This window comes from Maylandia zebra, linkage group LG14, assembly GCF_041146795.1.
Source record: "Maylandia zebra isolate NMK-2024a linkage group LG14, Mzebra_GT3a, whole genome shotgun sequence".
NCBI classification, from domain to species: Eukaryota; Metazoa; Chordata; class Actinopteri; order Cichliformes; family Cichlidae; genus Maylandia; species Maylandia zebra.
The window spans coordinates 40,113,838-40,135,803 of record NC_135180.1 but is presented as its reverse complement, the minus strand read 5'-3'; the positions used below and the strand labels follow the sequence as shown (position 1 = coordinate 40,135,803).

The following is a 21,966-nucleotide window of genomic DNA, read 5'->3' as shown; positions in this document are numbered from 1 at the left end:
CGGAGGCTAGACCGTCCCATTTCACAAGCCTCTCACTTCCGGCCTGAGCTGTCTTTGATCATGCGGCCCTTGTGGACCGTTAAGCTGCAGACCCTGAATTGGGACACAGCCTCAGTCTCAAGGGAATCTGGGAGAAGGGTCACATGGTTGATGATACATGATACTGTACTTGTTACTAACTTGTGTATTGCTGATGTGTAATGATGTGATCACACTGAGAAACCAAAGATTTCAAATCCACAGTTTTTAATATTGACATATTAATATAGCACAACTACACAAAATCTGTAAATTGGTACTCCAGTCCCCTCCCTCCCTCCGCACGGTGAGTGCAGGCTGGGTGCTGTCACGTGACTCAGATGACCAGGATGAGGTTTGTGGGATTGATCAGTGAGCGCGAGCGCCCTGACAGACCAGACTGAGGGATCAGCGTCGGTGCTGACGTCATGTCGGGGGGAGGGGGGGGGGGGGTCTTCGGTCGGATTAAACTCCATTTCCCATGCTGCCCCGCGCATCACCGCTGCTACTGCTGAGCCGCAGCTTCAGTTACCAGAGATCCGCGGACCTGAAGGAGGACAGTGACCGAGGCTGCGCTCACACCGGGAACGCGGGCAGACTGTGGAACGGACGGACAAGTGAGACCCGCACAGGTGAGCCCGGACACCGGGCAGCAGCTCCTCTCTGCCCGTGTCCGAGCGCGAGGACAGCCTGTTCTCTAACGGCAGCATCACAGGCTTTTATTGTGAAGGAGCCATAGCCCGTCACCTTATTCTGGAGGAGATGCAGTATTTATACTACTACCATAACCGTATTTATACCTGTACTACTGCAGTATTTATACTAAGATAAGATAAGATAAGATAACCTTTATTAGTCCCACATGTGGGAAATTTGTTTTGTCACAGCAGGAAGTGGACAGTGCAAAAGTTATGACGCAAAAATTAGAATACAATAAGAATAAATACAGTACACAGCTGTACAGAATAGAATAAAATAATATACTATATACAGTAGAATAAAATACAATTGCAGTGTTGATAGCATTAATACTGCAGTATAATCCTGTGTTATTTATATTAATTCTATCACAGTATCTATACTAGTGTGCCTGTAGTATTTAAACCAGTACTACTACAGTACTCCTACCGGTTTAAAGGCAGAAGCAGCGTTCCTCCAGTATTTACAGTATTTTAAGTTTTTTACAGAATATTTTACAGTATTTGAAGTATTATTGTAGTAATTGTTCAAATGTTCCTGCAGCGTTCTCACTTAGTTACTTACTGGAGTATTTATTAAGGTAGTATTGAAATATTTTTAGTAGTACTAATGTAGTATTTACTGCAGAATTACTACAGTAGTAGTGCAATTTGTGCAGTGCAACTATTAATGCAGCGTTTTCAGATTGTATTGCAATATTTATATCACTGTAAAGACAGTATTTACTCATGTATTACTGCGGGATATAGTCCAGTATTACTGTAGTATGTATTGCAGTATTACTGTGATATTTATGCTGGTGCAACTGGTACTACAGTCTTGGCATCACTGTAGTACTGCTAGATGTAATATTTGGAGTAGTCTTACTGCAGTGTTTTTAATGTGTATCTGTTTTTGTCTTCAGGAGCTTTTCCTGAGGTTGTTGGTGTTGCGGGGTCAGAGGTCACGGTCCCATGTGGTCTGATAGAAGATGAAACAACATGACTTTGGACAGAGCGAGTCGGGGTCCTCCTGCGGCGCTCTGCCGGGGTTGCAGGTGAGTACTCGGGTACAGCCACTCAGGAGGGCAGTAGTACTGCATCGATATTGCATTTGGGAGCACAGTGAAGCCAGGTCACCTCAACAGCAATTGCTGATCAATACTTTCTATTGATCAGTGGAAAAACCTAGAGCCAGGTCAGGTCAGAAACAGGAACACCTGTGGACGTTCCAGGTGTTCCTAATAAAGTGACCACTGCACCAGAAATCACAGCCAAAGCGATTGATCAGTGTTCATCAGTGTGACTGATGAACTCATTAAACCCTCTGCGGACCTGAATATCTGAGTAATTAATAAATAACTGATCAGATTCAATTAATACATGATGTGATCAGAAATCAGACAGGAAACGTGAGCTTCTGCTTCAAAATAAAAGCTTCTACTGCACTGCTAAATAAAAAGCAGACAAAGCTGCAGTCTGTTTATATAACGAAGCCCCGCCCACTCCCGATGCTGAGGACCCCGCTGTGTGATTGGCTGAGGCTCTGAGTCTCAGGGTCTATGAGGCACCTGATTGGCCGAGGGCGAGTGAATGGAAGTTATGTGTGTAGGCATCACGAGGCAGGAACGTGAGCTCTGAACGTGCTCGGTGGATGCAGCTCTGCTGCTGTGAGTGAGCGTGCTCAGAGAGGAGGCTGCAGCCACACACAGAGACTTGTCTCTCTTTAAGGACCCTCAGCCACATGATGCTAGTCCTGAAACTCAATGAGACACACATCGGTCCTGTTACCATGGTTACCTGAAGGTTTGCAGCAAACTGCTAACAGCCAATCAGAGAACATTCTTCTGTGTATATAGAGTCAGTGTGTTTGGGGACCAGTTTGGGTTTTAGCCTTTTAAATGCTGAAGACGTAGAGACAGTAGAAGTTTAACAGGTGTGTCTGTGTGTGTCTGTGTGTGTCTGTGTGTGTCTGTGTGCGTGTGTGTGTGTGTGCGTGTGTGCGTGTGGTCAGGTTTCACTGGAGGACAGATCAACTGACTGCCACTGTGAAGAGCTGGAGGAGGACAGAGCCAATGATGCAGAGCAGAGCAAAGGTGGAGAGGATGACAGGTAAGCCCCCCCCCCACACACACACACACAGATTTGTTTTGCTATGATTGTGAGGACCTGGTACGTCCCTAAGAGGCAGGCAGGTGCACTCACCTGTGTGTTACTCCTCAGGTGGTGTCATCCCGTCGACAGCGCTGGGTTCTTCTCCTTCATGACGTTTAATTGGTTGACTCCTCTGGCCATGCGCGCCCGCAGGAAGAAACAGCTCCTATTGGATGATGTCTGGCCCGTGTCGCAGCGGGAAAGCTGCAATGACAACAGCATGAGGTGGGAGGAGCTAATGAAGGCATGTATTCAAAGCCTTTGGTCTGTATGTGTGTGTTATTGTGAGACTGTGTGTCCACAGGCTGTGGGCTCTCTGGAAGGAAGAGCAGAGGTCAAAGGGCACGAGCGCCTCTCTGTGTTCAGTGGTCTGGGCGTTCTGTAGGACACGCCTCCTCCTCTCCATCCTCTGCCTCGCCGTCACTCAGGTGGCCGGGTTCAGCGGGCCGGTGAGAACCTCAGAGCCAGAATCACGTTTGCCTTACTGCCATCAGACTGCCGTGGTGTAACCAGTGACTCCACCCCCCACAGGCGTTCGTGGTGAAGCGTCTGCTCGAATACACCCAACAGGAAGAGGCCGACCTGGGCTACGGGCTGCTGCTGGTTCTGGGTCTCCTCGCGGCAGAGCTGGTGCGGTCCTGGTCTCTGGCTCTGACCTGGGCCCTGAACTACCGGACCGGGACCAGACTGAGGGGAGCCATCCTCAGCCTGGCCTTCCAGAAGATCCTGCGTCTGCGCAGCATCAGGGACAAGTCTGTGGGACAGGTGTGGTTACCTGACTGTGCTGACTTTAATACTCTTATTGTTTTCTACTTCCTTTCACTCTGCTGTCATCTTTTGCTTCCTTCCTGTCAGCTGGTGAACATGTGCTCCAGTGACGGTCAAAGGATGTTTGAGGCGGCAGCCGTGGGCAGTTTGCTAGCAGGAGGCCCCCTGGTGGCCGTCCTCGGCGTTGCCTACAATCTGTTCATCCTGGGACCGACCTCTCTGCTGGGCTCCGCCGTCTTCATCCTTTTCTACCCAACCATGGTCAGCACCTTTAAAACTCGCCGAGTCTGACTGAGTCTTTGACCTTTTGTGAGCCCGCCTGTGCTCACCTGACTACACCTGTGTTCTTCTAAATGATTACTCTTTAACCCTTTCATGCATGAATTATGACAACCTCAATCAAGATTTTTTCTTAAGTATTTTTATTCATCTTTAGGCATGAAAAAAATATTTTTGAACTTCATTTTTTTTAAACATGTACTTTTCAAAGACTTTTTTACACGTCCACTTAGGTGGATAAGATTACCTTTGGAGTGGGTGGCAGGGTGTGGAGTGACACATCAGTGTCCAATGTTGTGTTTTATGTGCAAGTACAGCATCAACACTCACACAAATACAAGAAAACAGCCTTTAAAGAGCTGTGCACTGTGGTGACCACTATGTGTGAAAGGGTTAAAGGCAGTGTGAGACGGCGCTGTGACTGTAAGCTGTTTCTGTCCTTAAACGAGCCTCAGACGTGCTACAGGCGCACCTATCGAGCGCGATTAAGTGTATTGATGGCGATGTATTGATCTGCCATTAGATGCTCAGCTCGAGGATGACGGCGTATTTCAGGAGGAAGGGCATGGCCGTCACCGACAGGCGTGTTCAGAAGATGAACGAGATTCTCAGCTACATCAAGTTCATCAAGATGTATGCCTGGGTCAAAGCCTTCTCGCAGGACGTCCACCGTACGCGCTCACCTCACACGCGCTCAGCGGTTGCCACGGTAACACAGCCGAACACTCATCATGTCTGTGTTTCCTTTCAGGGATCCGGGACGAGGAGCGCAGGATCCTTGAGCTCACGGGATACTTCCAGAGCATCACAGTGGGCGTGGCTCCCATCGTTGTTGTCATCGCCAGCGTGGCGACATTCTCTGCCCACATGTTGCTAGGATACGACCTGACAGCTGCTCAGGTACCGCAATTCATGTCCTCTCTGTGCCGGTTACCTGTTGACAGTCTGGTATGATAACAGATGCCCTTTCCCGTTACCCATCCAGGCCTTCACCGTGGTAACGGTGTTTAACGCCATGACCTTTGCCCTGAAGGTCACACCATTTTCTGTCAAGTCGCTGTCCGAGGCCTCCGTTGCTGTGGAAAGATTCAAGGTTGGTTATTGACTTCGTGCACTTACGCCTGCGTACTGCACGTTCATAGGAACACCTGCACACACCTGTGCCTCCTGATCTCATCTATGCCCTGCCCTCCTTCCTCAGAGTCTCTTCCTGTTGCCTGAGGTCGATGGGGTCCGAGCGCTGCCTGTCAACCCTCAGGTTGCCGTGGAGATTAGCGGTGCCAGTCTGGCGTGGGAAGGAGGCGGACAGAGCGCTCAGCCCAGTCCAAGTGTGGGAGGGGCCAGCAGACACCGACAGAGAGAAAAGTAAACCCACGAGCTCGTGTTGATCAGCTGTATTGATCTGCCCTGATCGCTGATGCACTCAGGTGTGTGTTTGCTGGTGTCCAGGTGCAGAGACTCGGCCGTCATCCAGGAGCAGGACGAGGAGGAGGTGAAGGACTCCCTGCTGAGAGGAAGAGAAGGAGGAGAGGAGAGAAGTCCGGAGGAGGAGGAAGACGGGGAGGCGTGTCCTCCATTGCTGCCCACCCCCTCCATCCCTCAGCGCCTGCAGAGCACGCTGCACAACATAAACCTGAGCATCCAGCAGGTATCCACCAATCAGTCACACCTTAGCCCGAGTGGGGGCGTGGCATTAGTAGCATCTGAGCCTGAGTGGGGGTGGGACATCACTCACACCTGTCTGTCTGCTCAGGGGAAGCTGCTCGGCGTCTGTGGAAGTGTCGGCAGTGGAAAAACCTCGCTGGTTTCAGCCATCTTGGGACAGGTGATGTCTCCTTTCCCTGCTGTTGCCATGGTGATCAGTGTTGGTTGTTGGCCATTATCGGTTCATTATTAAACATTGATGTGTTGGCAGATGACGGTGCTGGAGGGCAGCGTGGCGGTCAAAGGAAGGCTGGCGTACGTGGCCCAGCAGGCCTGGATCCTGAACGCCACGCTCAGAGACAACATCCTTTTTGGGCTGGAGTATCAGGAGGACAGGTGAGGCAGAGACACCTGCACATCACACACTGACACACTGAGCTGGACGCCAAACAGGAAGTGACATCACCCAGTCAACAGAAGCCCTTCTGTTGTTCCACACTAACTCCGCCCCCTCTCTGCAGATTTCAGTCTGTCATCAGCGCCTGCTGCCTCAGAACCGACCTCGCTCTTCTGCCCAGCGCTGACCTCACAGAGGTGACATCACTTCCTGTGTACCTGTGTGTAGATAGAAGGCTCTGGATGCGTCGTTTTATGTTGCTGTTTTCCTCCAATCAGATCGGAGAGCGTGGCGCCAACCTGAGTGGTGGGCAGCGGCAGCGAATCAGCTTGGCCCGCGCCCTCTACAGTGACCGGGATGTTTACATCCTGGACGACCCGCTGAGCGCCCTCGACACCCATGTGGCCAGCCACATCTTCCACAACGCTATAAGGAAGCAGCTTCGCCACAAAACCGTCATCTTCGTCACCCACCAGCTACAGGTGAGCACCCTCGCCACCACTGAGCTTTTCTGCAGGTGGTTACCATGGAGATGACCTGTGTGTGTGTGTGTGTGTGTGTGTGTGGCGGTGGGCAGTATCTGGTGGACTGTGATGATGTCATCTTGATGAGGGAGGGGAGTATCGTGGAGCAGGGTAACCATGACAACCTGATGAAACTCAGTGGAGACTATGCCGCCATGTTTAACCTCTTCCTGCTCGGAGACAAACCACACATTGAGGTACCTGCCTGTATCTCACCTGTCTCTGTCTCACCTGTCTTATCTCACCTGTCTCTGTCTCACCTGTTTCACCTGCCTGTATCTCACCTGTCTGTAGTCTGTATCTCAACGGTCTTTCTCGCCTGTCTGTCTCACCTGTCTGTATCTCACCTGTCTTATCTGTCTGTATCTCACACGTCTCTGTCTCACCTGCCTGTATCTCACCTGTCTCTGTCTCACCTGTTTCACCTGCCTGTATCTCACCTGTCTGTAGTCTGTATCTCAACGGTCTTTCTCGCCTGTCTGTCTCACCTGTCTGTATCTCACATGTCTCTGTCTCACCTGTCTGCATTTCACCTGTCTGTATCTCACCTGTCTGTAGTCTGTATCTAACCTGTCTTTCTCACCTGTCTGTGTCTCACCTGTCTCACCTGTCTGTATCTCAAATGTCTCTGTCTCACCTGTCTGTATCTCACCTGTCTCCTCAGTCTATATCTAACATGACTGTCTCACCTGTCTCGGTCTCACCTGTCTCTGTCTCACCTGTCTCACCTGTCTGTATCTCGCCTGTCTGTATCTCACCTGTCTGTATCTCACCTGTCTCACCTGTCTATTTCTCGCCTGTCTGTCTCACCTGTCTGTATCTCACCTGTCTTATCTGTCTGTATCTCACATGTCTGTGTCTCACCTGTCTGCATTTCACCTGTCTGTATCTCACCTGTCTCTGTCTCACCTGTCTGCCTCTCACCTGTCTTTCTCACCTGTCTGTAGTCTGTATCTAACATGTCTTTCTTACCTGTCTGTATCTCACCTGTCTGTAGTCTGTATCTAACCTGTCTTTCTCACCTGTCTGTGTCTCACCTGTCTCACCTGTCTGTATCTCAAATGTCTCTGTCTCACCTGTCTGTATCTCACCTGTCTCCTCAGTCTATATCTAACATGACTGTCTCACCTGTCTCGGTCTCACCTGTCTCTGTCTCACCTGTCTCACCTGTCTGTATCTCGCCTGTCTGTATCTCACCTGTCTGTATCTCACCTGTCTCACCTGTCTATTTCTCGCCTGTCTGTCTCACCTGTCTGTATCTCACCTGTCTTATCTGTCTGTATCTCACATGTCTCTGTCTCACCTGTCTGCATTTCACCTGTCTGTATCTCACCTGTCTCTGTCTCACCTGTCTGTATCTCACCTGTCTCTGTCTCACCTGTCTGCCTCTCACCTGTCTTTCTCACCTGTCTGTAGTCTGTATCTAACCTGTCTTTCTCACCTGTCTGTAGTCTGTATCTAACCTGTCTTTCTCACCTGTCTGTATCTCACCTGTCTCACCTGTCTGTATCTCAAATGTCTCTGTCTCACCTGTCTGTATCTCACCTGTCTCCTCAGTCTGTATCTAACATGACTGTCTCACCTGTCTGCCTCTCACCTGTCTTTCTCACCTGTCTGTAGTCTGTATCTAACCTGTCTTTCTCACCTGTCTGTATCTCACCTGTCTCACCTGTCTGTATCTCAAATGTCTCTGTCTCACCTGTCTGTATCTCACCTGTCTCCTCAGTCTGTATCTAACATGACTGTCTCACCTGTCTGTATCTCACCTGCCTCTGTCTCACCTGTCTTTCTCACTTGTCTGTATCTCACCTGTCTCACCTGTCTGTATCTCAAATGTCTCTGTCTCACCTGTCTGTATCTCAAATGTCTCTGTCTCACCTGTCTGCATCTTACCTGTCTTTCTCACCTGTCTGTATCTCACCTGTCTCACCTGTCTGTATCTCAAATGTCTCTGTCTCACCTGTCTGTATCTCACCTGTCTCCTCAGTCTGTATCTAACATGACTGTCTCACCTGTCTGTATCTCACCTGCCTCTGTCTCACCTGTCTTTCTCACTTGTCTGTATCTCACCTGTCTCACCTGTATTTCAGCTGTCTCTGTCTCACCTGACTGCAGCTCACATGTCTCTGTCTCTGTCTCACCTGTTTCAGGCTCCGAGCAGGAAGAATGGCAGCTCTCAGAGGAAACCAGCGGACGCTAAACCAGGATCACTGAAGAAGAACATCCCGGTCGTCAAGGACAACGGTAGGATTTTTTAATCCGCTCTATTGAAAGTTTCGTAGTGACAGAGAGCACAGCGTTCAGGTAAATTAAACGAGGGACCTTCTGTCTCTGTTTCTGTCCCATTTCCTGTTCATGTGACCCTAAAGGGGAGGAGCAGCAGTACGGGGCTGTGGTGTGGCCTGTGTTCCAGGTGTACATGTCAGCATGTGGTGGCTCCGCCTCCTGCCTGCTGATCGTGGCCCTGTTTGTCCTGAATGTGGGAAGCTCTGCCTTCTGCCATTGGTGGCTCAGTTACTGGATCAATCAGGGCAGCGGGGTGCGTCTCCTCCTCTCTGCTCTCCGCCTCTCGTCTCCTCCTGTTCCCTGCTCTCCCTCTGACTCCTCTTTCTCCGTTTTTCCCAGAACACCACGGTAACCCTTGGCAACAGTTCAGCGGTGAGTATCAGCATGAGAGATAATCCCATGATGCAACAATATGCCGCCATTTACGCCTCCTCCATGGGAGTCATGTTGCTCTTCAAACTCATCAGAGGGGTCGCCTTTGTCAAGGTCAGAGTTCAGCCCAGGTCCCCTCCGGCCTGTTGCTGCAGTTGCTCTCAGCCTGCTTGTAAAATACTGGTTACCGTGGTTACAGCGAGCCTGTTGTTACAGCGTGGTGTTTGTGGTCTCTCCTCAGGGAACCCTGCGAGCTTCCTCTAAGCTGCATGACGAGCTCTTCCATAAGATCCTGCGCTGCCCCATGAAGTTCTTTGACACGACTCCCACGGGACGGCTCCTCAACCGCTTCTCCAAGGACATGGATGAAGGTGACGGTGGGACTGGAGGGTCTGAGCTGCCGTTCGGGTCCAGGGTCTAACCGAGTCCCGTCTCCTCTGTTTCCATCTAGTCGACACTCGTCTGCCGTTCCAAGCGGAGATGTTCATCCAGAACGTGATCCTGGTCTTCTTCTGCCTGGGCGTGATCAGCTGTGTTTTCCCGTGGTTCCTGGTGGCGGTGGGTCCTCTGGTCCTGCTCTTTGCGGTGCTCCACAGCATCTCCAGGGTCTTCATACGAGAGCTGAAGCGACTGGACAATGTGACGATGTCTCCCTTCATGTCCCACATCACCTCCAGCATCCACGGCCTGGCCACGCTGCAGGCCTATGATCGAGGCCGCGACTTCCTGCACAGGTCTGGGTCGGACCGAATGACCCGCTCCGACGTCCAGGATGTAGTTCTGACCGCTGACTGTGTGCTGTTGTTTCCAGGTACCAGGTGTTGCTGGACCAGAACCAGGCCCCGTTCTACCTCTTCAGCTGTGCGATGCGGTGGCTGGCTGTGCGCCTGGACATCATCAGTGTGGCTCTGATCAGCATCACAGCTCTGATGATGGTTGTGATGCATGGAAAGATCTCCCCTGCCTACGCCGGCCTCGCCATCTCCTACGCCGTCCAGGTAACTTTAACATTTAAACCTTTGCAGATGTGATGCGACGGCATTACTGGTCCCCAGTGGAGTAATGTCTAACGGTCGTCCGGGTCATGAAAATGACCCACAGTTAGAGTCGAGATCGATGCTAAGCTGCTGTCAGAGAGCGCTCTGTGAAGACAGCCAGCTGCACTGTTGGCGCTGTGCTCACGGCTGGTTCGACTGAAGCTGATGTGCTGAAGCACAAACCAGACCACGGAAACCTGCAGCTTCAGTGAGAGAAACGTGAGAGCTCAGTTTAAACACTGTGAGGGAAATAATTATTTGATCTGCATATCACTGAGTGAAGTCAGCCAAAGTAAAATATGACATAGTACTTGGTGGAGAAAGCCTTGTTGGTGCACAGCAGTGATGCTTGTAGTTGGAGAGCGGTTTTGCAGATACAGGGAGTGCAGAATTATTAGGCAAATGAGTATTTTGTCCACATCATCCTCTTCATGCATGTTGTCTTACTCCAAGCTGTATAGGCTCGAAAGCCTACTACCAGTTAATCATATTAGGTGATGTGCATCTCTGTAATGAGAAGGGGTGTGGTCTAATGACATCAACACCCTATATCAGGTGTGCATAATTATTAGGCAACGTCCTTTCCTTTGGCAAAATGGGTCAAAAGAAGGACTTGACAGGCTCAGAAAAGTCAAAAATAGTGAGATATCTTGCAGAGGGATGCAGCAGTCTCAAAATTGCAAAGCTTCTGAAGCGTGATCATCGAACAATCAAGCGTTTCATTCAAAATAGTCAACAGGGTCGCAAGAAGCGTGTGGAAAAACCAAGGCGCAAAATAACTGCCCATGAACTGAGAAAAGTCAAGCGTGCAGCTGCCAAGATGCCACTTGCCACCAGTTTGGCCATATTTCAGAGCTGCAACATCACTGGAGTGCCCAAAAGCACAAGGTGTGCAATACTCAGAGACATGGCCAAGGTAAGAAAGGCTGAAAGACGACCACCACTGAACAAGACACACAAGCTGAAACGTCAAGACTGGGCCAAGAAACATCTCAAGACTGGTTTTTCTAAGGTTTTATGGACTGATGAAATGAGAGTGAGTCTTGATGGGCCAGATGGATGGGCCCGTGGCTGGATTGGTAAAGGGCAGAGAGCTCCAGTCCGACGCCAGCAAGGTGGAGGTGGAGTACTGGTTTGGGCTGGTATCATCAAAGATGAGCTTGTGGGGCCTTTTCGGGTTGAGGATGGAGTCAAGCTCAACTCCCAGTCCTACTGCCAGTTTCTGGAAGACACCTTCTTCAAGCAGTGGTACAGGAAGAAGTCTGTATCCTTCAAGAAAAACATGATTTCCATGCAGGACAATGCTCCATCACACGCGTCCAAGTACTCCACAGCGTGGCTGGCAAGAAAGGGTATAAAAGAAGAAAAACTAATGACATGGCCTCCTTGTTCACCTGATCTGAACCCCATTGAGAACCTGTGGTCCATCATCAAATGTGAGATTTACAAGGAGGGAAAACAGTACACCAGACAGAGCTGGGGATTGAACCAGCAACCTTCTGGTTACAAGATGAGCGTCCCAACCCGCTAAAGCACAGTGCATCAAATCTATTTACCAATTGGCTATGGCTTTCCAAGTCAGCCAGTTTCATCTGAATACTCCGTTGTTGCTGGAGCGACTGGGTTAGTGCGTCTTTTGCGGCCATATTCCCCCTTTCCATCTCTTCCAGTCTTTTTTCAGCTTGTTCGAGTCTGGTCTCATGGCTAGCTAGCTCATTCGCCGTTTCTGCCTGGTTTATATTAATGTCTTTCTTGAAGCCGTCGGATTCGTCCTTCATTTCTTGTTTGATGTCTTTCTTATTCGTGGCAAACTCAGTTTTAAACTCTGCTTTAAGTCAGTAATGATGTCCTGGAAGCCTGCGTAGGGGTGGCTAGCTACATCTCCGTCCATCTGCTCGCCTTGCACGCTGTTCTCAGAATCAGAATCCTTTATTGATCCCTGGGGGAAATTATTGTTCGTTACAGTGCTGCATTATAAACAGACAGTAGAAAGACAGACAATACACAACTAAGAATAGCACCATATATAATATATACAGGCATATATATACATAAAGTCACTTATTAATAAATAGCTGAAAAAGAACGTGCAAGAAGGGTGTAGCTGTAGCAGTAAACAGTGTGTTAAGTGGATGCGTTGTAGAGGGAGCCACAGGCAGGAATGATTTCCTGTGTCGTTCAGTGGTGCATTATGGGTAATCTCTCACTGAACGTGCTCCTGTGACTGACCAGCACGTCATGGAGTGGGTGGGAGGTGTTATCCAACATTATCTTTATCTTGGACAGCATCCGCCTCTCCGACACCACCTTGAGGGAGTCCAGCTCCATCCCCACAACATTGCTGGCCTTACGGATCAGTTTATTGAGTCTGTTGGCATCTGCGACCCTCAGCCTGCTCCCCCAGCATGCAACAGCATAGAGGATCGCACTGGCCACCACAGACTCATAGAAAATCCTCAGCATTTTCTGGCAGATGTTGAAGGACCTCAGTCGCCTCAAAAAATAGAGACGACTCTGGCCCTTCCTGTAAAGTGCTGTGGTGTTTTTAGCCCAGTCCAGTTTATTGTCAATGTGTACTCCAAGGTATTTATAGTCCTCCACAATGTCAACACTGACCCCCTGGATCTTCCTTCAGACTCAGGACTATCTCATGTGATCAGTGTCCCATATAAGTGAATTTCTCCAAAGCCCATTATAATCATGGAGAAACACACTTTGCGACAGTTTCCAGTAAGAATATTTGATAGAACTTTAAATTTCAGTCTTCCAGGCCTGGATAAAAGATTCTTAAATCATGAGCTCACAAAATATCACCACCGTTGGATCACACGTCTCATATTCCTTATCTCAGACCATAAAATCATAATAAAATAACAAATACTAGAGCCAGTTCCAGACATGTCTAAGCACAAAACTGTCTTTCTCATAGAGGAAGAAAACAATCCAAACCTCACTGATAAACTCAACCTACTGCTAAGAAAAATCAACAGAAAACTCACAGGAGTTCCCCATAGAACAATACTGTGTGCGAGTTAGAACCTCAGATGCTGTAACATGCAGAGTTGCATTGACTGCTCCTGGATTTAATTAGTTTCTTATACTTTCTTGGTCTGAACTCAGACTTGAGTGTCACTCTGTGACAGTCTTTCCACCTGCTGTCACTTGATCTATCAAGGGGAAATGCACCTTATTTAGTTTCTCCAGGGATCAAATCTCAATCATAGAAAATGCAGTGCTCCGAATTATACATTACACAGTTAATTCATCATTTTCACTCTGTACCACTGCTCCTCATATCTCTCATCTGGCTGTGTGAAGCCCAGTGAACAGCTCAGTCCAGGCCTTGAGCAGCCATAAACATCCCGAGGCATGCAGTCAGGTGCAAGAAACTCCACTCTCACCACACAGACATCGTTTCATGAGCAGAGAATGATAGACCTCGTTTGTTAAATGTACATATGTGTCCTCTGGATAACATAAATGCGTTCTGTGTAATCAGTGGCTTCTTATAACAGAGTCTGTATGTGGGTCTGTGTGTGTGTATTTTGTGTGTGGATCACTTCTCAGTGAATCAGCACTTCGGTTTAGGTGTGTGTGTCATTTCTCACTCAATCAACAAGTGCACATGTGTTTGTCTGTGTATCACTTCATGCTGAGTCAGAGTGTGTGTAGATGTGTGTGTTCATCACTTTCCTGTTCTGGTGTCTGGGGTAAACCACGGCCTGAAGCGTGCCCTGGGGTCCTGCCCTCCTCTTCAGTCTGTTTGCGTCCATTGCTGCTGCTGCTCACAGTTCTGTCCATCCTGGTTCTGATCCCATTGGGGCGGTCCTTCCTTTCTCCAGTGTCCATGCTCACTGCAGGTGAAACCTGCATCTTCTTCTGTGTTTGTCCGTTCTGAGGTGCCTTTTGAGCTCAGTTACTCCTCCTGTCTCTGCCACGCCCTTTCTCTGCTGCCCGATCATCCGTGTTGGTCCGTCACTGTGCACAGTGTTAATGCAGAGTTACCAAGGTCAGCATTCTGTTGCTCGGCCTCACTTTTCATCCGTGCTTAATGGGCGTCTCATCACAGCTCTGTCAGCTGAAGCTGTCGGGGAATTTCCCCGTGTAGTGATAGCGCCCTCCATCTCCGCTGCATGAGATCCTTTCCTGTAGCACTGTTGACATTTTCAGATTGTTGTTGTGGGTCCAGCTGCTGCAGCGTTTGGTCAGGGCCACGTCAAAGATGGTAGAGGGGAGAGCAGGAGTCCAGGTCAGCCTCGGCTTCCAGGGCCGGCAAAGCAGCCTGTAATCAAGCATAAACAGAGAGGAGTGGACCAACAGGGAAATGATGTTGTGTTTGCTGTGTTACAGAGAAACACTGTCCTGTGTCAGCGTTTCTCCCCCTTGTTTGTTTTTTTAAATAATATAATGAACTCATAGCTCACCAGGATGACAGGACAACAGAGATGCATATTTAAAATATTACCACAAAATAGAATTTTCTTCATACAGTAATTACTTGTGTTTCTCAAGCAGCAGAAAACATCTCACAATTTGACTCTTAACCACTACATTTATTGTTTCATCACTGGTTGGTCATACCAGTCTCTTTTTTTAGTTTGTCAGTAGTGGATAAAATCAGCATTTTAACAACAAGTGTGTGTTAAGTTAAGTTAATATTGCTGAGAAGTACTGACGTGTTTATGAGTGTAAGCTGACTTTTGCTGCATGTGTGTGTGTTTGCAGACAGGTTTGTATGTGTGTTTAGTGGAGCTGCAGATCCAGCAAAGCCTCTCTCTGCCTTAGCTCCCGTTTTTCTCCAAAAGGTGTTTCCTTAAAAGGAGCCTTCCTCTCACGTTTCTCTGCCTGTGTGTGTGTTTGTTTCACCTTTTGTTGCGATGCTCCGGACACTTTCTCAACCTCCACAAGTCAGTTGGCCCCAAATCTCGACCCAATTTCGATGTACTCTTAAACCCTTCATTTCTCCTTTAGTTCTCTGCTGTCCGTTCCACAGCTGCTGATTCTTGCTGGGTTATGTTAATCTATCATTTTGTTCCGGCTGCTGTGCTCGTGGTGGACGGTTGATCCAGGTCCGTAGTTACCTGTATTAACACACTAAGAGATTTATTTAAAATCAATTTCATCACTGGTTATTTGACACTCTCCCTGATTCTTTAAACACATTTCCCCTTGTTGCTAATTTAAATAATCCTGTGCCTTCTTTTCCCAATTCCTCCCGTTCTGCTTTAGTTTTTATGCATAATTCATAATAATTTACCGCTTTTTGTTTTTTGCTCTTGACTCTCCGTTTTAGACACTTTCCCCCTGCAGTCACACAGACTGCTTCTCCTAGCGCCTCCTTGGATCCACCTCACACTCAGCTCCTCCCCTCTGAGTTGGGTCATTTGCTCCTCCTCTTTCTATCTGCTTCACTGCGCTCTGGGAGACACTTCTCCCTCACACTCAACACACCATACAGAGCGCGTGTCTCGCTCTGCAAAATCCAAACACACGGTTTTAGAGGCAAATTTCAACTTTAAGCCTAATTTACTAACCCCAAAATTAACCCAGACAGTCTCTAGGCGCTACAGCGGCCAATGAACCCAGCTTGGAATCTAGAGTTGGATGTCTCGAAGCCAGTCTGGAGACCAAGACTGGCCTCAAGACCACTTTTACGTGGCTTACTGAGCTTAAGCCCGGGTCATCTTTTTCAGAAGCCCGGGGTCTTTTGGAGTGTAATTTGTTCCATAGTTAGATGCCTGGCTGACAACTGTATAAAACAAAAGCTACACACAATATTAGAAGCACATAGCGCACTGTCATAAATTCCCCCTAATTTTGGTATCGTCCGAGCTCAGGCACTAGGTGACTGAGCACAGCACTGACGCCTGTGAGAGGGGGGGGAGCTGCCGCCTGTGAGTTTGCTGCAGACAGAGGAGTTTGACCAGGTACCAAAGCAAATCATTCGTACTGTACAAATAATGTAAATATGACGGTGAATCACAAAGGATTGATATCAAACTGATCACGTGACCCATATTACGTTACTTGCTCTTCCAGTGAATCAACAAATGGTGAAATGAAAAGCCGAACAACAACAATGCTGTTTCTTTAGAGACTCTTAGCTTACATGTGTGTTTACAGTGGCGTGCAAAAGTATTCGGCCCCTTGAACTTTCCCACATTTTGTCACATTACAGCCACAAACATGAATCAATTTTATTGGACTTCCAGGTGAAAGACAACACAAAGTGGTGCACACGTGAGAAGTGGAACATAAATCAGACATGATTCCAAACATGTTTTACAAATAAATAACTTCAAAGTGGGGTGTGCGTAATTATTCAGCCCCTGAGTCGATACTTTGTAGAACCAGCTTTTGCTGCAGTTGCAGCTGCCAGTCTTTTAGGGTCTGTCTCTACCAGCTTTGCACATCTACAGACTGAAATCTTTGCTCATTCTTCTTTGAAACAGCTCCAGCTCAGTCAGATTAGATGGACGGCGTTTGTGAACAGCAGTTTTCAGATCTTGCCACAGATTCTGGATTGGATTTAGATCTGGACTTTGACTGGGCCAGTCTAACACAAAGAAGCTTCTGATTGGTTCGTAGAGTCCATGTGAGGGTGGCACAGCTGTGGATGCATATAAGGCAAAACACAGAGGCTGTTTCTGTGAAATGGGAACATCAGGAGATGTCAACCAAACACCAGGAAGAGAATCGTGGAGCTCCATAAGTGTGGCTCAGTTTGAATACAATTTGGTCTCTGTTCGCTTCGCTGGTTGAGTCCCCAGACTGCGCCCAATCCATCCTCCTTAGCCTCGTATTGGAATCCCGGACGAGCCCCCAGTAGTTAATATCAACACTTCACCGAGTTCTTTTTGATTCCTCAGAGGCATCCGATGGAAGACAAAACACTGCTCAGTAGACCATTTAACTTTATTTCTCTTCACATTACTTCTAGAGGGGAGATGCGTCCTGCATGACACGTTGCCGCGGATTTCAAAATGGTGGTGCGCCCCTGACAGTCTGATTACAGAAGCTCTCTCATTCTAGTCTAAACAACAGTGTCTCAGTAACTTTCCACTAGAGATGGTCCCCTCTTATCTACATTTTCCCAGGCAAGCGTGAGCGAGAGTCTACAGCTCTCTACTTCCCAAGAGCACATGGTCTCATGCCTTTATTTTTCAGGGCTGTGTCCACTTAATACTACACTATATAACTTTATAACACTTATTAATAAAAAAGCATAGCGTTATTGAGACTGCAAATTATTTAATCCCAACACTTACTTACAGCTGGGCTACACCGCCCATGAGGCTACATTCTTTAGGGTGATGCCTGTAACACTCTGCCTGTTGCGTTCATATTAGAGCCTCTTAGTGAGTGTTTTGTTTGGGTTTCCACCGACGTGCAATTACCAAAAATAGAAAGGGGACAGCCCAACATATGAAACAGGAAAAGACCGCTGTATAATCCATTTATTTCAACAAAGTAACTGTATTCTAAATACCACCTTTTAAACGGTAAGTGTGACGGAATACAGTTACTCATATTTTGTATTTTAAATACGTAATGGCGGTACATGTATTCCCTTTACTCCCCAACGCTGACGGTACGTGGCTCATCAGCTCTGTACCAAAGAATGCTGCCACCTCTGTGCCCGACTGTGGGGAAGGTCTGATCATCTGACAGCAACTCTACGGTTCTCTGAGTCATTAGGATGTTGTCTGTGTGTTAGCGATGGTGTTCTTGGTGGCTGTGGACCCAGATGCCTTCAGCACATTAACAAGCTCTGCCTGTGTGGTTTTGGGCTGATCCAGAGTCCTGTCGCCGTGGGTTCCGAATTCGGGTCATCAGTGGGTCGTGTAGCCTTCACAGAGTTCCTGCGAGTGCTAATCGGGCAGCTGGATGTGTGCTGATAACACACAGTCTTTTGTGCTGCTGTAGCTCTGTTGTGCAGCTAACATTGGTAACTGCTGCGAGGCTCCATGACCGCCACTGCTGTAAACACTCCCTCCAATGCAGTGAACCGAGCCACTCTTCTATTCCACGGCTCTCAGCTGATCCACCTTCCTCAGGATCATCCTCATCCTATGAGGCGAGACCTCCGTGGAGCGCTCTCTCTCTCTCTACAGTTATAATGACCTGCGACAGCGTGCAGAGTGAGCCACTCTGCTCCCGCTGGCTGCTTCATTGGCTGATTTAAAGCTACAGACAGCTAACAGCAGCCCGTGTGTGACATTGACATGGATACTTGGTCGATTGTAGGACCTTTAAGGTAAACGGGTATTTTTGACCTCGCTGCTCATGGACAGTCAATCCAACGCAGGTTTCTTCCTCCCCACTGTCACCAGGTGCTCCTTGCTGAGGATTGCAGTGTGATGCTCTGTGAGATGTTGCTGTTGTGAAACTGTGCTGTATTTGAAATGAAGTAACACTGAGTGGAGGATCATGTGTCAGTTAACAGGTCTGTTCCAGTTCACTGTGCGCCTGGCCTCTGAGACCGAAGCTCGCTTCACCTCCGTCGAACGAATCCATCACTACATCCAGGTACTGTTGCCCCTCGCTGGATCATTCTACACTCGGTCCAGTTCTGCTCAGTTTTGGTTCCTGTCAGATTAAAACTCCTCCAAATTAAAAGCACTCATAGTTTTTTGACAGGATCTGAAACGAAGCTGCTGCACCGGCGGTACCTCTAACCTGCATCTCCTGGCTTTGTCGGATTCTGGTTCTGATGTGCCGTCTGTGTCTCAGTCCCTGTCCCAGGAGGCGCCAGCCAGGGTCAAAGGTCGAGCCCCTCCGCCCGACTGGCCGCAGGAAGGGGAACTGGTGATGAAGGACGTGGAGATGAGGTACCAGGAGAACCTCCCTCTGGTCCTCAACAAGATCTCCTGCACCATCCGACCCAAGGAGAAGGTCGGCATCGTGGGCAGAACCGGATCAGGTTGGACCCGAAAGAGAGAGAGTGTGTGTGTGTTTGTGAGTGTGTGTGTAGTTCCTCTCCCTGCCTGTAGAAGGCGGTGTGCTGATGCTTGCCGTGTTTCTTCAGGTAAGTCGTCTCTGGGCGTGGCCTTGTTCCGGCTGGTGGAGTGCTGTGGCGGCTCCATTCTGATCGACGGCGTGGACATCAGTGACATCGGGTTGGCCGACCTTCGCAGCAAACTGTCCATCATCCCTCAGGACCCAGTGCTGTTCAGCGGCACCGTCAGGTACGAGCACCTGAGAGCACCTGAGGCACTTCAGGCCCGTGAGGAGGTGTCACACTCAGACTGTGTGTGTGTGTTTCAGGTCCAACCTGGACCCGTTTAACCAGTACAGCGAGGAGAAGATCTGGGACGCCCTGGAGAGGAGTCACATGAAGGAGTGTGTGAGTGTCACGCTGCTTACTGTGTACCACACGCCGTTCTTCTTCTTCAGCAACAAGTGTTTGTAACACTGACATTATATGACCGTCATGTGCCCCTCAGGTGTCCCAGCTGCCCCTGAAGCTGGAGTCGGAGGTGGTGGAGAACGGAGAAAACTTCTCGGTGGGGGAACGTCAGCTGCTGTGCATGGCCCGTGCGCTGCTGAGACGGTGCAAGGTGAGAACCTGAGAGGTCAGAGTGGCTCCGCCCCTGGCCTGTCCTCTGTCTCTGATCGGTTCGTTCTTCTCTCAGGTACTGATCCTGGATGAGGCGACCGCGGCCATGGATGCCGAGATGGATGCTCTGATCCAGGAGACCATCAGGAGCTCGTTCCACCACTGCACCACGCTGACCATTGCTCACCGCCTCCACACTGTCCTGGCCTCCGACCGCATCATGGTGCTCAACCAGGGGCAGGTACGGCCAATGGGAGCTCAGACATGCACCACCGCGGCCAATAGGAGCATAGCTGGTTGTGTGTGAGCAGATCAGTGTAAACACGTTGAAGCTTCAGTCACATGTTAGTTTGAAGGTTTTTGTTTCTTTAAATGATGAAAATAAAAACTGTGACGTTAAAGTCGCACAGATGGTGAGAGGCGGAGCTCAGAGTGGTTTGGAATGGAACTATTTCCCTGAAATATGGAACACTAGAATAAATTAGACACCTGTGTCATTAGTAATCAAAGTAACAAGCGGTATAAAACCCCAAAATCGAAACTTTGTTTCCTGTAAAAGAGAAAAAACAGACATAACACGCACCTCTGTAAACAGACAGGTATGGCCCCCTGGTGTCTGTTTTAGAGAGTGCAGGTTTCAGGTGTTCATTTTCAGCCCCGGGAGCTGCGTCCAAGACAACGCCTCGCACTCAGCAGTGACACACGCGTGACCATAAGTGTGTGGACGAGCTCGTGTCGCGTATGCTGACACAGAAGATCTGGTCTCTGTGTTTGAAGTGTTGTCGAGCTCCGCTAACACTCTCACCTGCTCTGCCTCCCTGTCTCTAATTGGTCCAGGTGGTGGAGTTCGACGAGCCGTCCAAGCTGCTGGCCAATGAGAACTCACGGCTGTGTTCGATGCTGGCAGCCGTGGAGAACAAGATCTCGGTGCGAGGATGAGGACGAAGAAGCTGCTGTACTGTAACTGACCTCAGGGTGGCGCTCGCAGGAGTCGCTCTGACTTACTGTTGCTTTTTTGCGACGTTCTTCTCTCGAATCATGTGACCGTCGTTTTTATGACCTGATGCGAAGCAGGTCTGTGCTCACTGAAGTGCTTCAAACATCTGTCACGTTGTCTGGTGGGCGGGGCTAAAGGACGCTGTACTTTAATCTTCTTTGTTGTTTTTATCGATGTTGTTTCGCCTCGACTGCGGTTTCCTTTGATCCAGAAGCTGATCAGCTATTTATGAATTTGTTCAGAATGTAAAGAGGACTGTTTTTATTCTAACCTGACACACGTGAGCTTCTCTACATTTTTATAGTCTCTTTTTTGCACGTTTGTGTAGATTTGATTGTTAGTTCGTAAGTGAAGCCTGTGCTGCCCTCTAGAGGAGAAGCACAGTAAGTACATATTAGTCCGGTTGGACTGTTAATGATTCTGTAACTTGTTTGATATCAGTGAAAAATGTCGCTTTTAATCTCATAGCGCAGCCGCTTTGTGTTTGTGTAGCGGCTGCGCTCAGGCTTCGTGTCGGTGGCTCCGTGATTAGACATCATGACATTTACTGCAGACCACGCCGGAAGCGCCCACGCACATGAAAACAGCAATTTATTAATCCTGATGTTTCTGTTTCCTCCGTTTATGGAGTTTCTTTTTCTCTTAAACGTCTTTGTTTAATGTGAAAGCGAGAAACCGATGCTGACTGCAGTGTGCGGGGCTCGAGCTCGGGCTGTGCACACGTCAGCGTGTCTCTGTAGCTGTTCCTATAAATAAACTACTGACTTTAACTCCACCTGTCCTCCTTACTTCCTGTCGTGTGGTCACTGCTCGATGTTCACGTTTGAAGTTTGTAACGAGTTAAAGCTCCTCTGGAAACTTACCTCACAGGTTTTTCTACTCTTGGATCTGGATATTGTCACAAAGAGGCTCCACCCACCTGCAGTACGACAGACCTTCTGTTTATGAGCAGCAGCCAATCAGAGGAACACTGTCTTGAAGGGGGCGGAGCTGAATCAGCTTCTTTTAAACCACAGATGAAATGAAGGCCTGTACTGGTCACTTTATTAGGTCAGACACGAGATTGTCAAAATAAAACAGGAAGTTACTGACTAAACATGGAGAAAGGACCGTAACACAGAAGCATACAGACTACAAAAATAAGACGAGACTCACAAAATATAGCAGACACATAAATAATGGGAATCAACAACATACTGAGAAATCAAGAATACACTGAAACCTCACATCAAACACTCAAAGCTCTGAGAGGAT

The 21,966-nt window shown here is 48.6% G+C and overlaps 1 protein-coding gene across 3 annotated transcripts; it reads left to right on the top strand.

Annotated features, from left to right (window-relative positions):
* Positions 1–489: 489 nt before the first annotated feature.
* On the top strand, positions 490–21,482 carry abcc5 (ATP-binding cassette, sub-family C (CFTR/MRP), member 5). Of its 3 annotated transcripts, XM_004572573.5 has the most exons (30): positions 490–650; positions 1,622–1,753; positions 2,710–2,807; positions 2,919–3,074; positions 3,154–3,298; positions 3,381–3,614; positions 3,705–3,878; positions 4,420–4,567; positions 4,648–4,796; positions 4,882–4,989; positions 5,098–5,261; positions 5,346–5,544; positions 5,650–5,721; positions 5,812–5,936; positions 6,062–6,134; positions 6,216–6,419; positions 6,515–6,658; positions 8,612–8,705; positions 8,831–9,000; positions 9,087–9,233; positions 9,361–9,490; positions 9,571–9,853; positions 9,931–10,117; positions 18,596–18,685; positions 18,890–19,079; positions 19,185–19,344; positions 19,424–19,502; positions 19,603–19,716; positions 19,792–19,956; positions 20,553–21,482. In XM_004572573.5, exons 2-30 carry the CDS (start codon positions 1,688–1,690, stop codon positions 20,652–20,654), a joined length of 4,170 nt encoding a protein of 1,389 aa, XP_004572630.1. In that variant the 5' UTR covers positions 490–650; positions 1,622–1,687; the 3' UTR covers positions 20,655–21,482. The 3 variants fall into 3 exon arrangements, with proteins under 3 accessions (XP_004572630.1, XP_012780575.1, XP_076729652.1); XM_012925121.4 differs by lacking the exons at positions 490–650; positions 1,622–1,753 and adding an exon at positions 2,400–2,501; XM_076873537.1 differs by lacking the exons at positions 490–650; positions 1,622–1,753; positions 2,710–2,807; ... (2 more) ...; positions 3,381–3,614; positions 4,420–4,567 and having other exon boundaries at positions 3,789–3,878.
* Positions 21,483–21,966: the final 484 nt, after the last annotated feature.

Excerpts from the sequence above, each read along its gene's own strand:
- abcc5 (XM_004572573.5), top strand. The coding sequence starts at position 1,688 with ATGAAACAACATGACTTTGGACAGAGCGAGTCGGGGTCCTCCTGCGGC. Across the intron at positions 4,568-4,647 it reads CTTCTCGCAGGACGTCCACC|GGATCCGGGACGAGGAGCGC; the intron begins GTACGCGCTCAC and ends GTTTCCTTTCAG. Across the intron at positions 9,234-9,360 it reads GAGGGGTCGCCTTTGTCAAG|GGAACCCTGCGAGCTTCCTC; the intron begins GTCAGAGTTCAG and ends GTCTCTCCTCAG.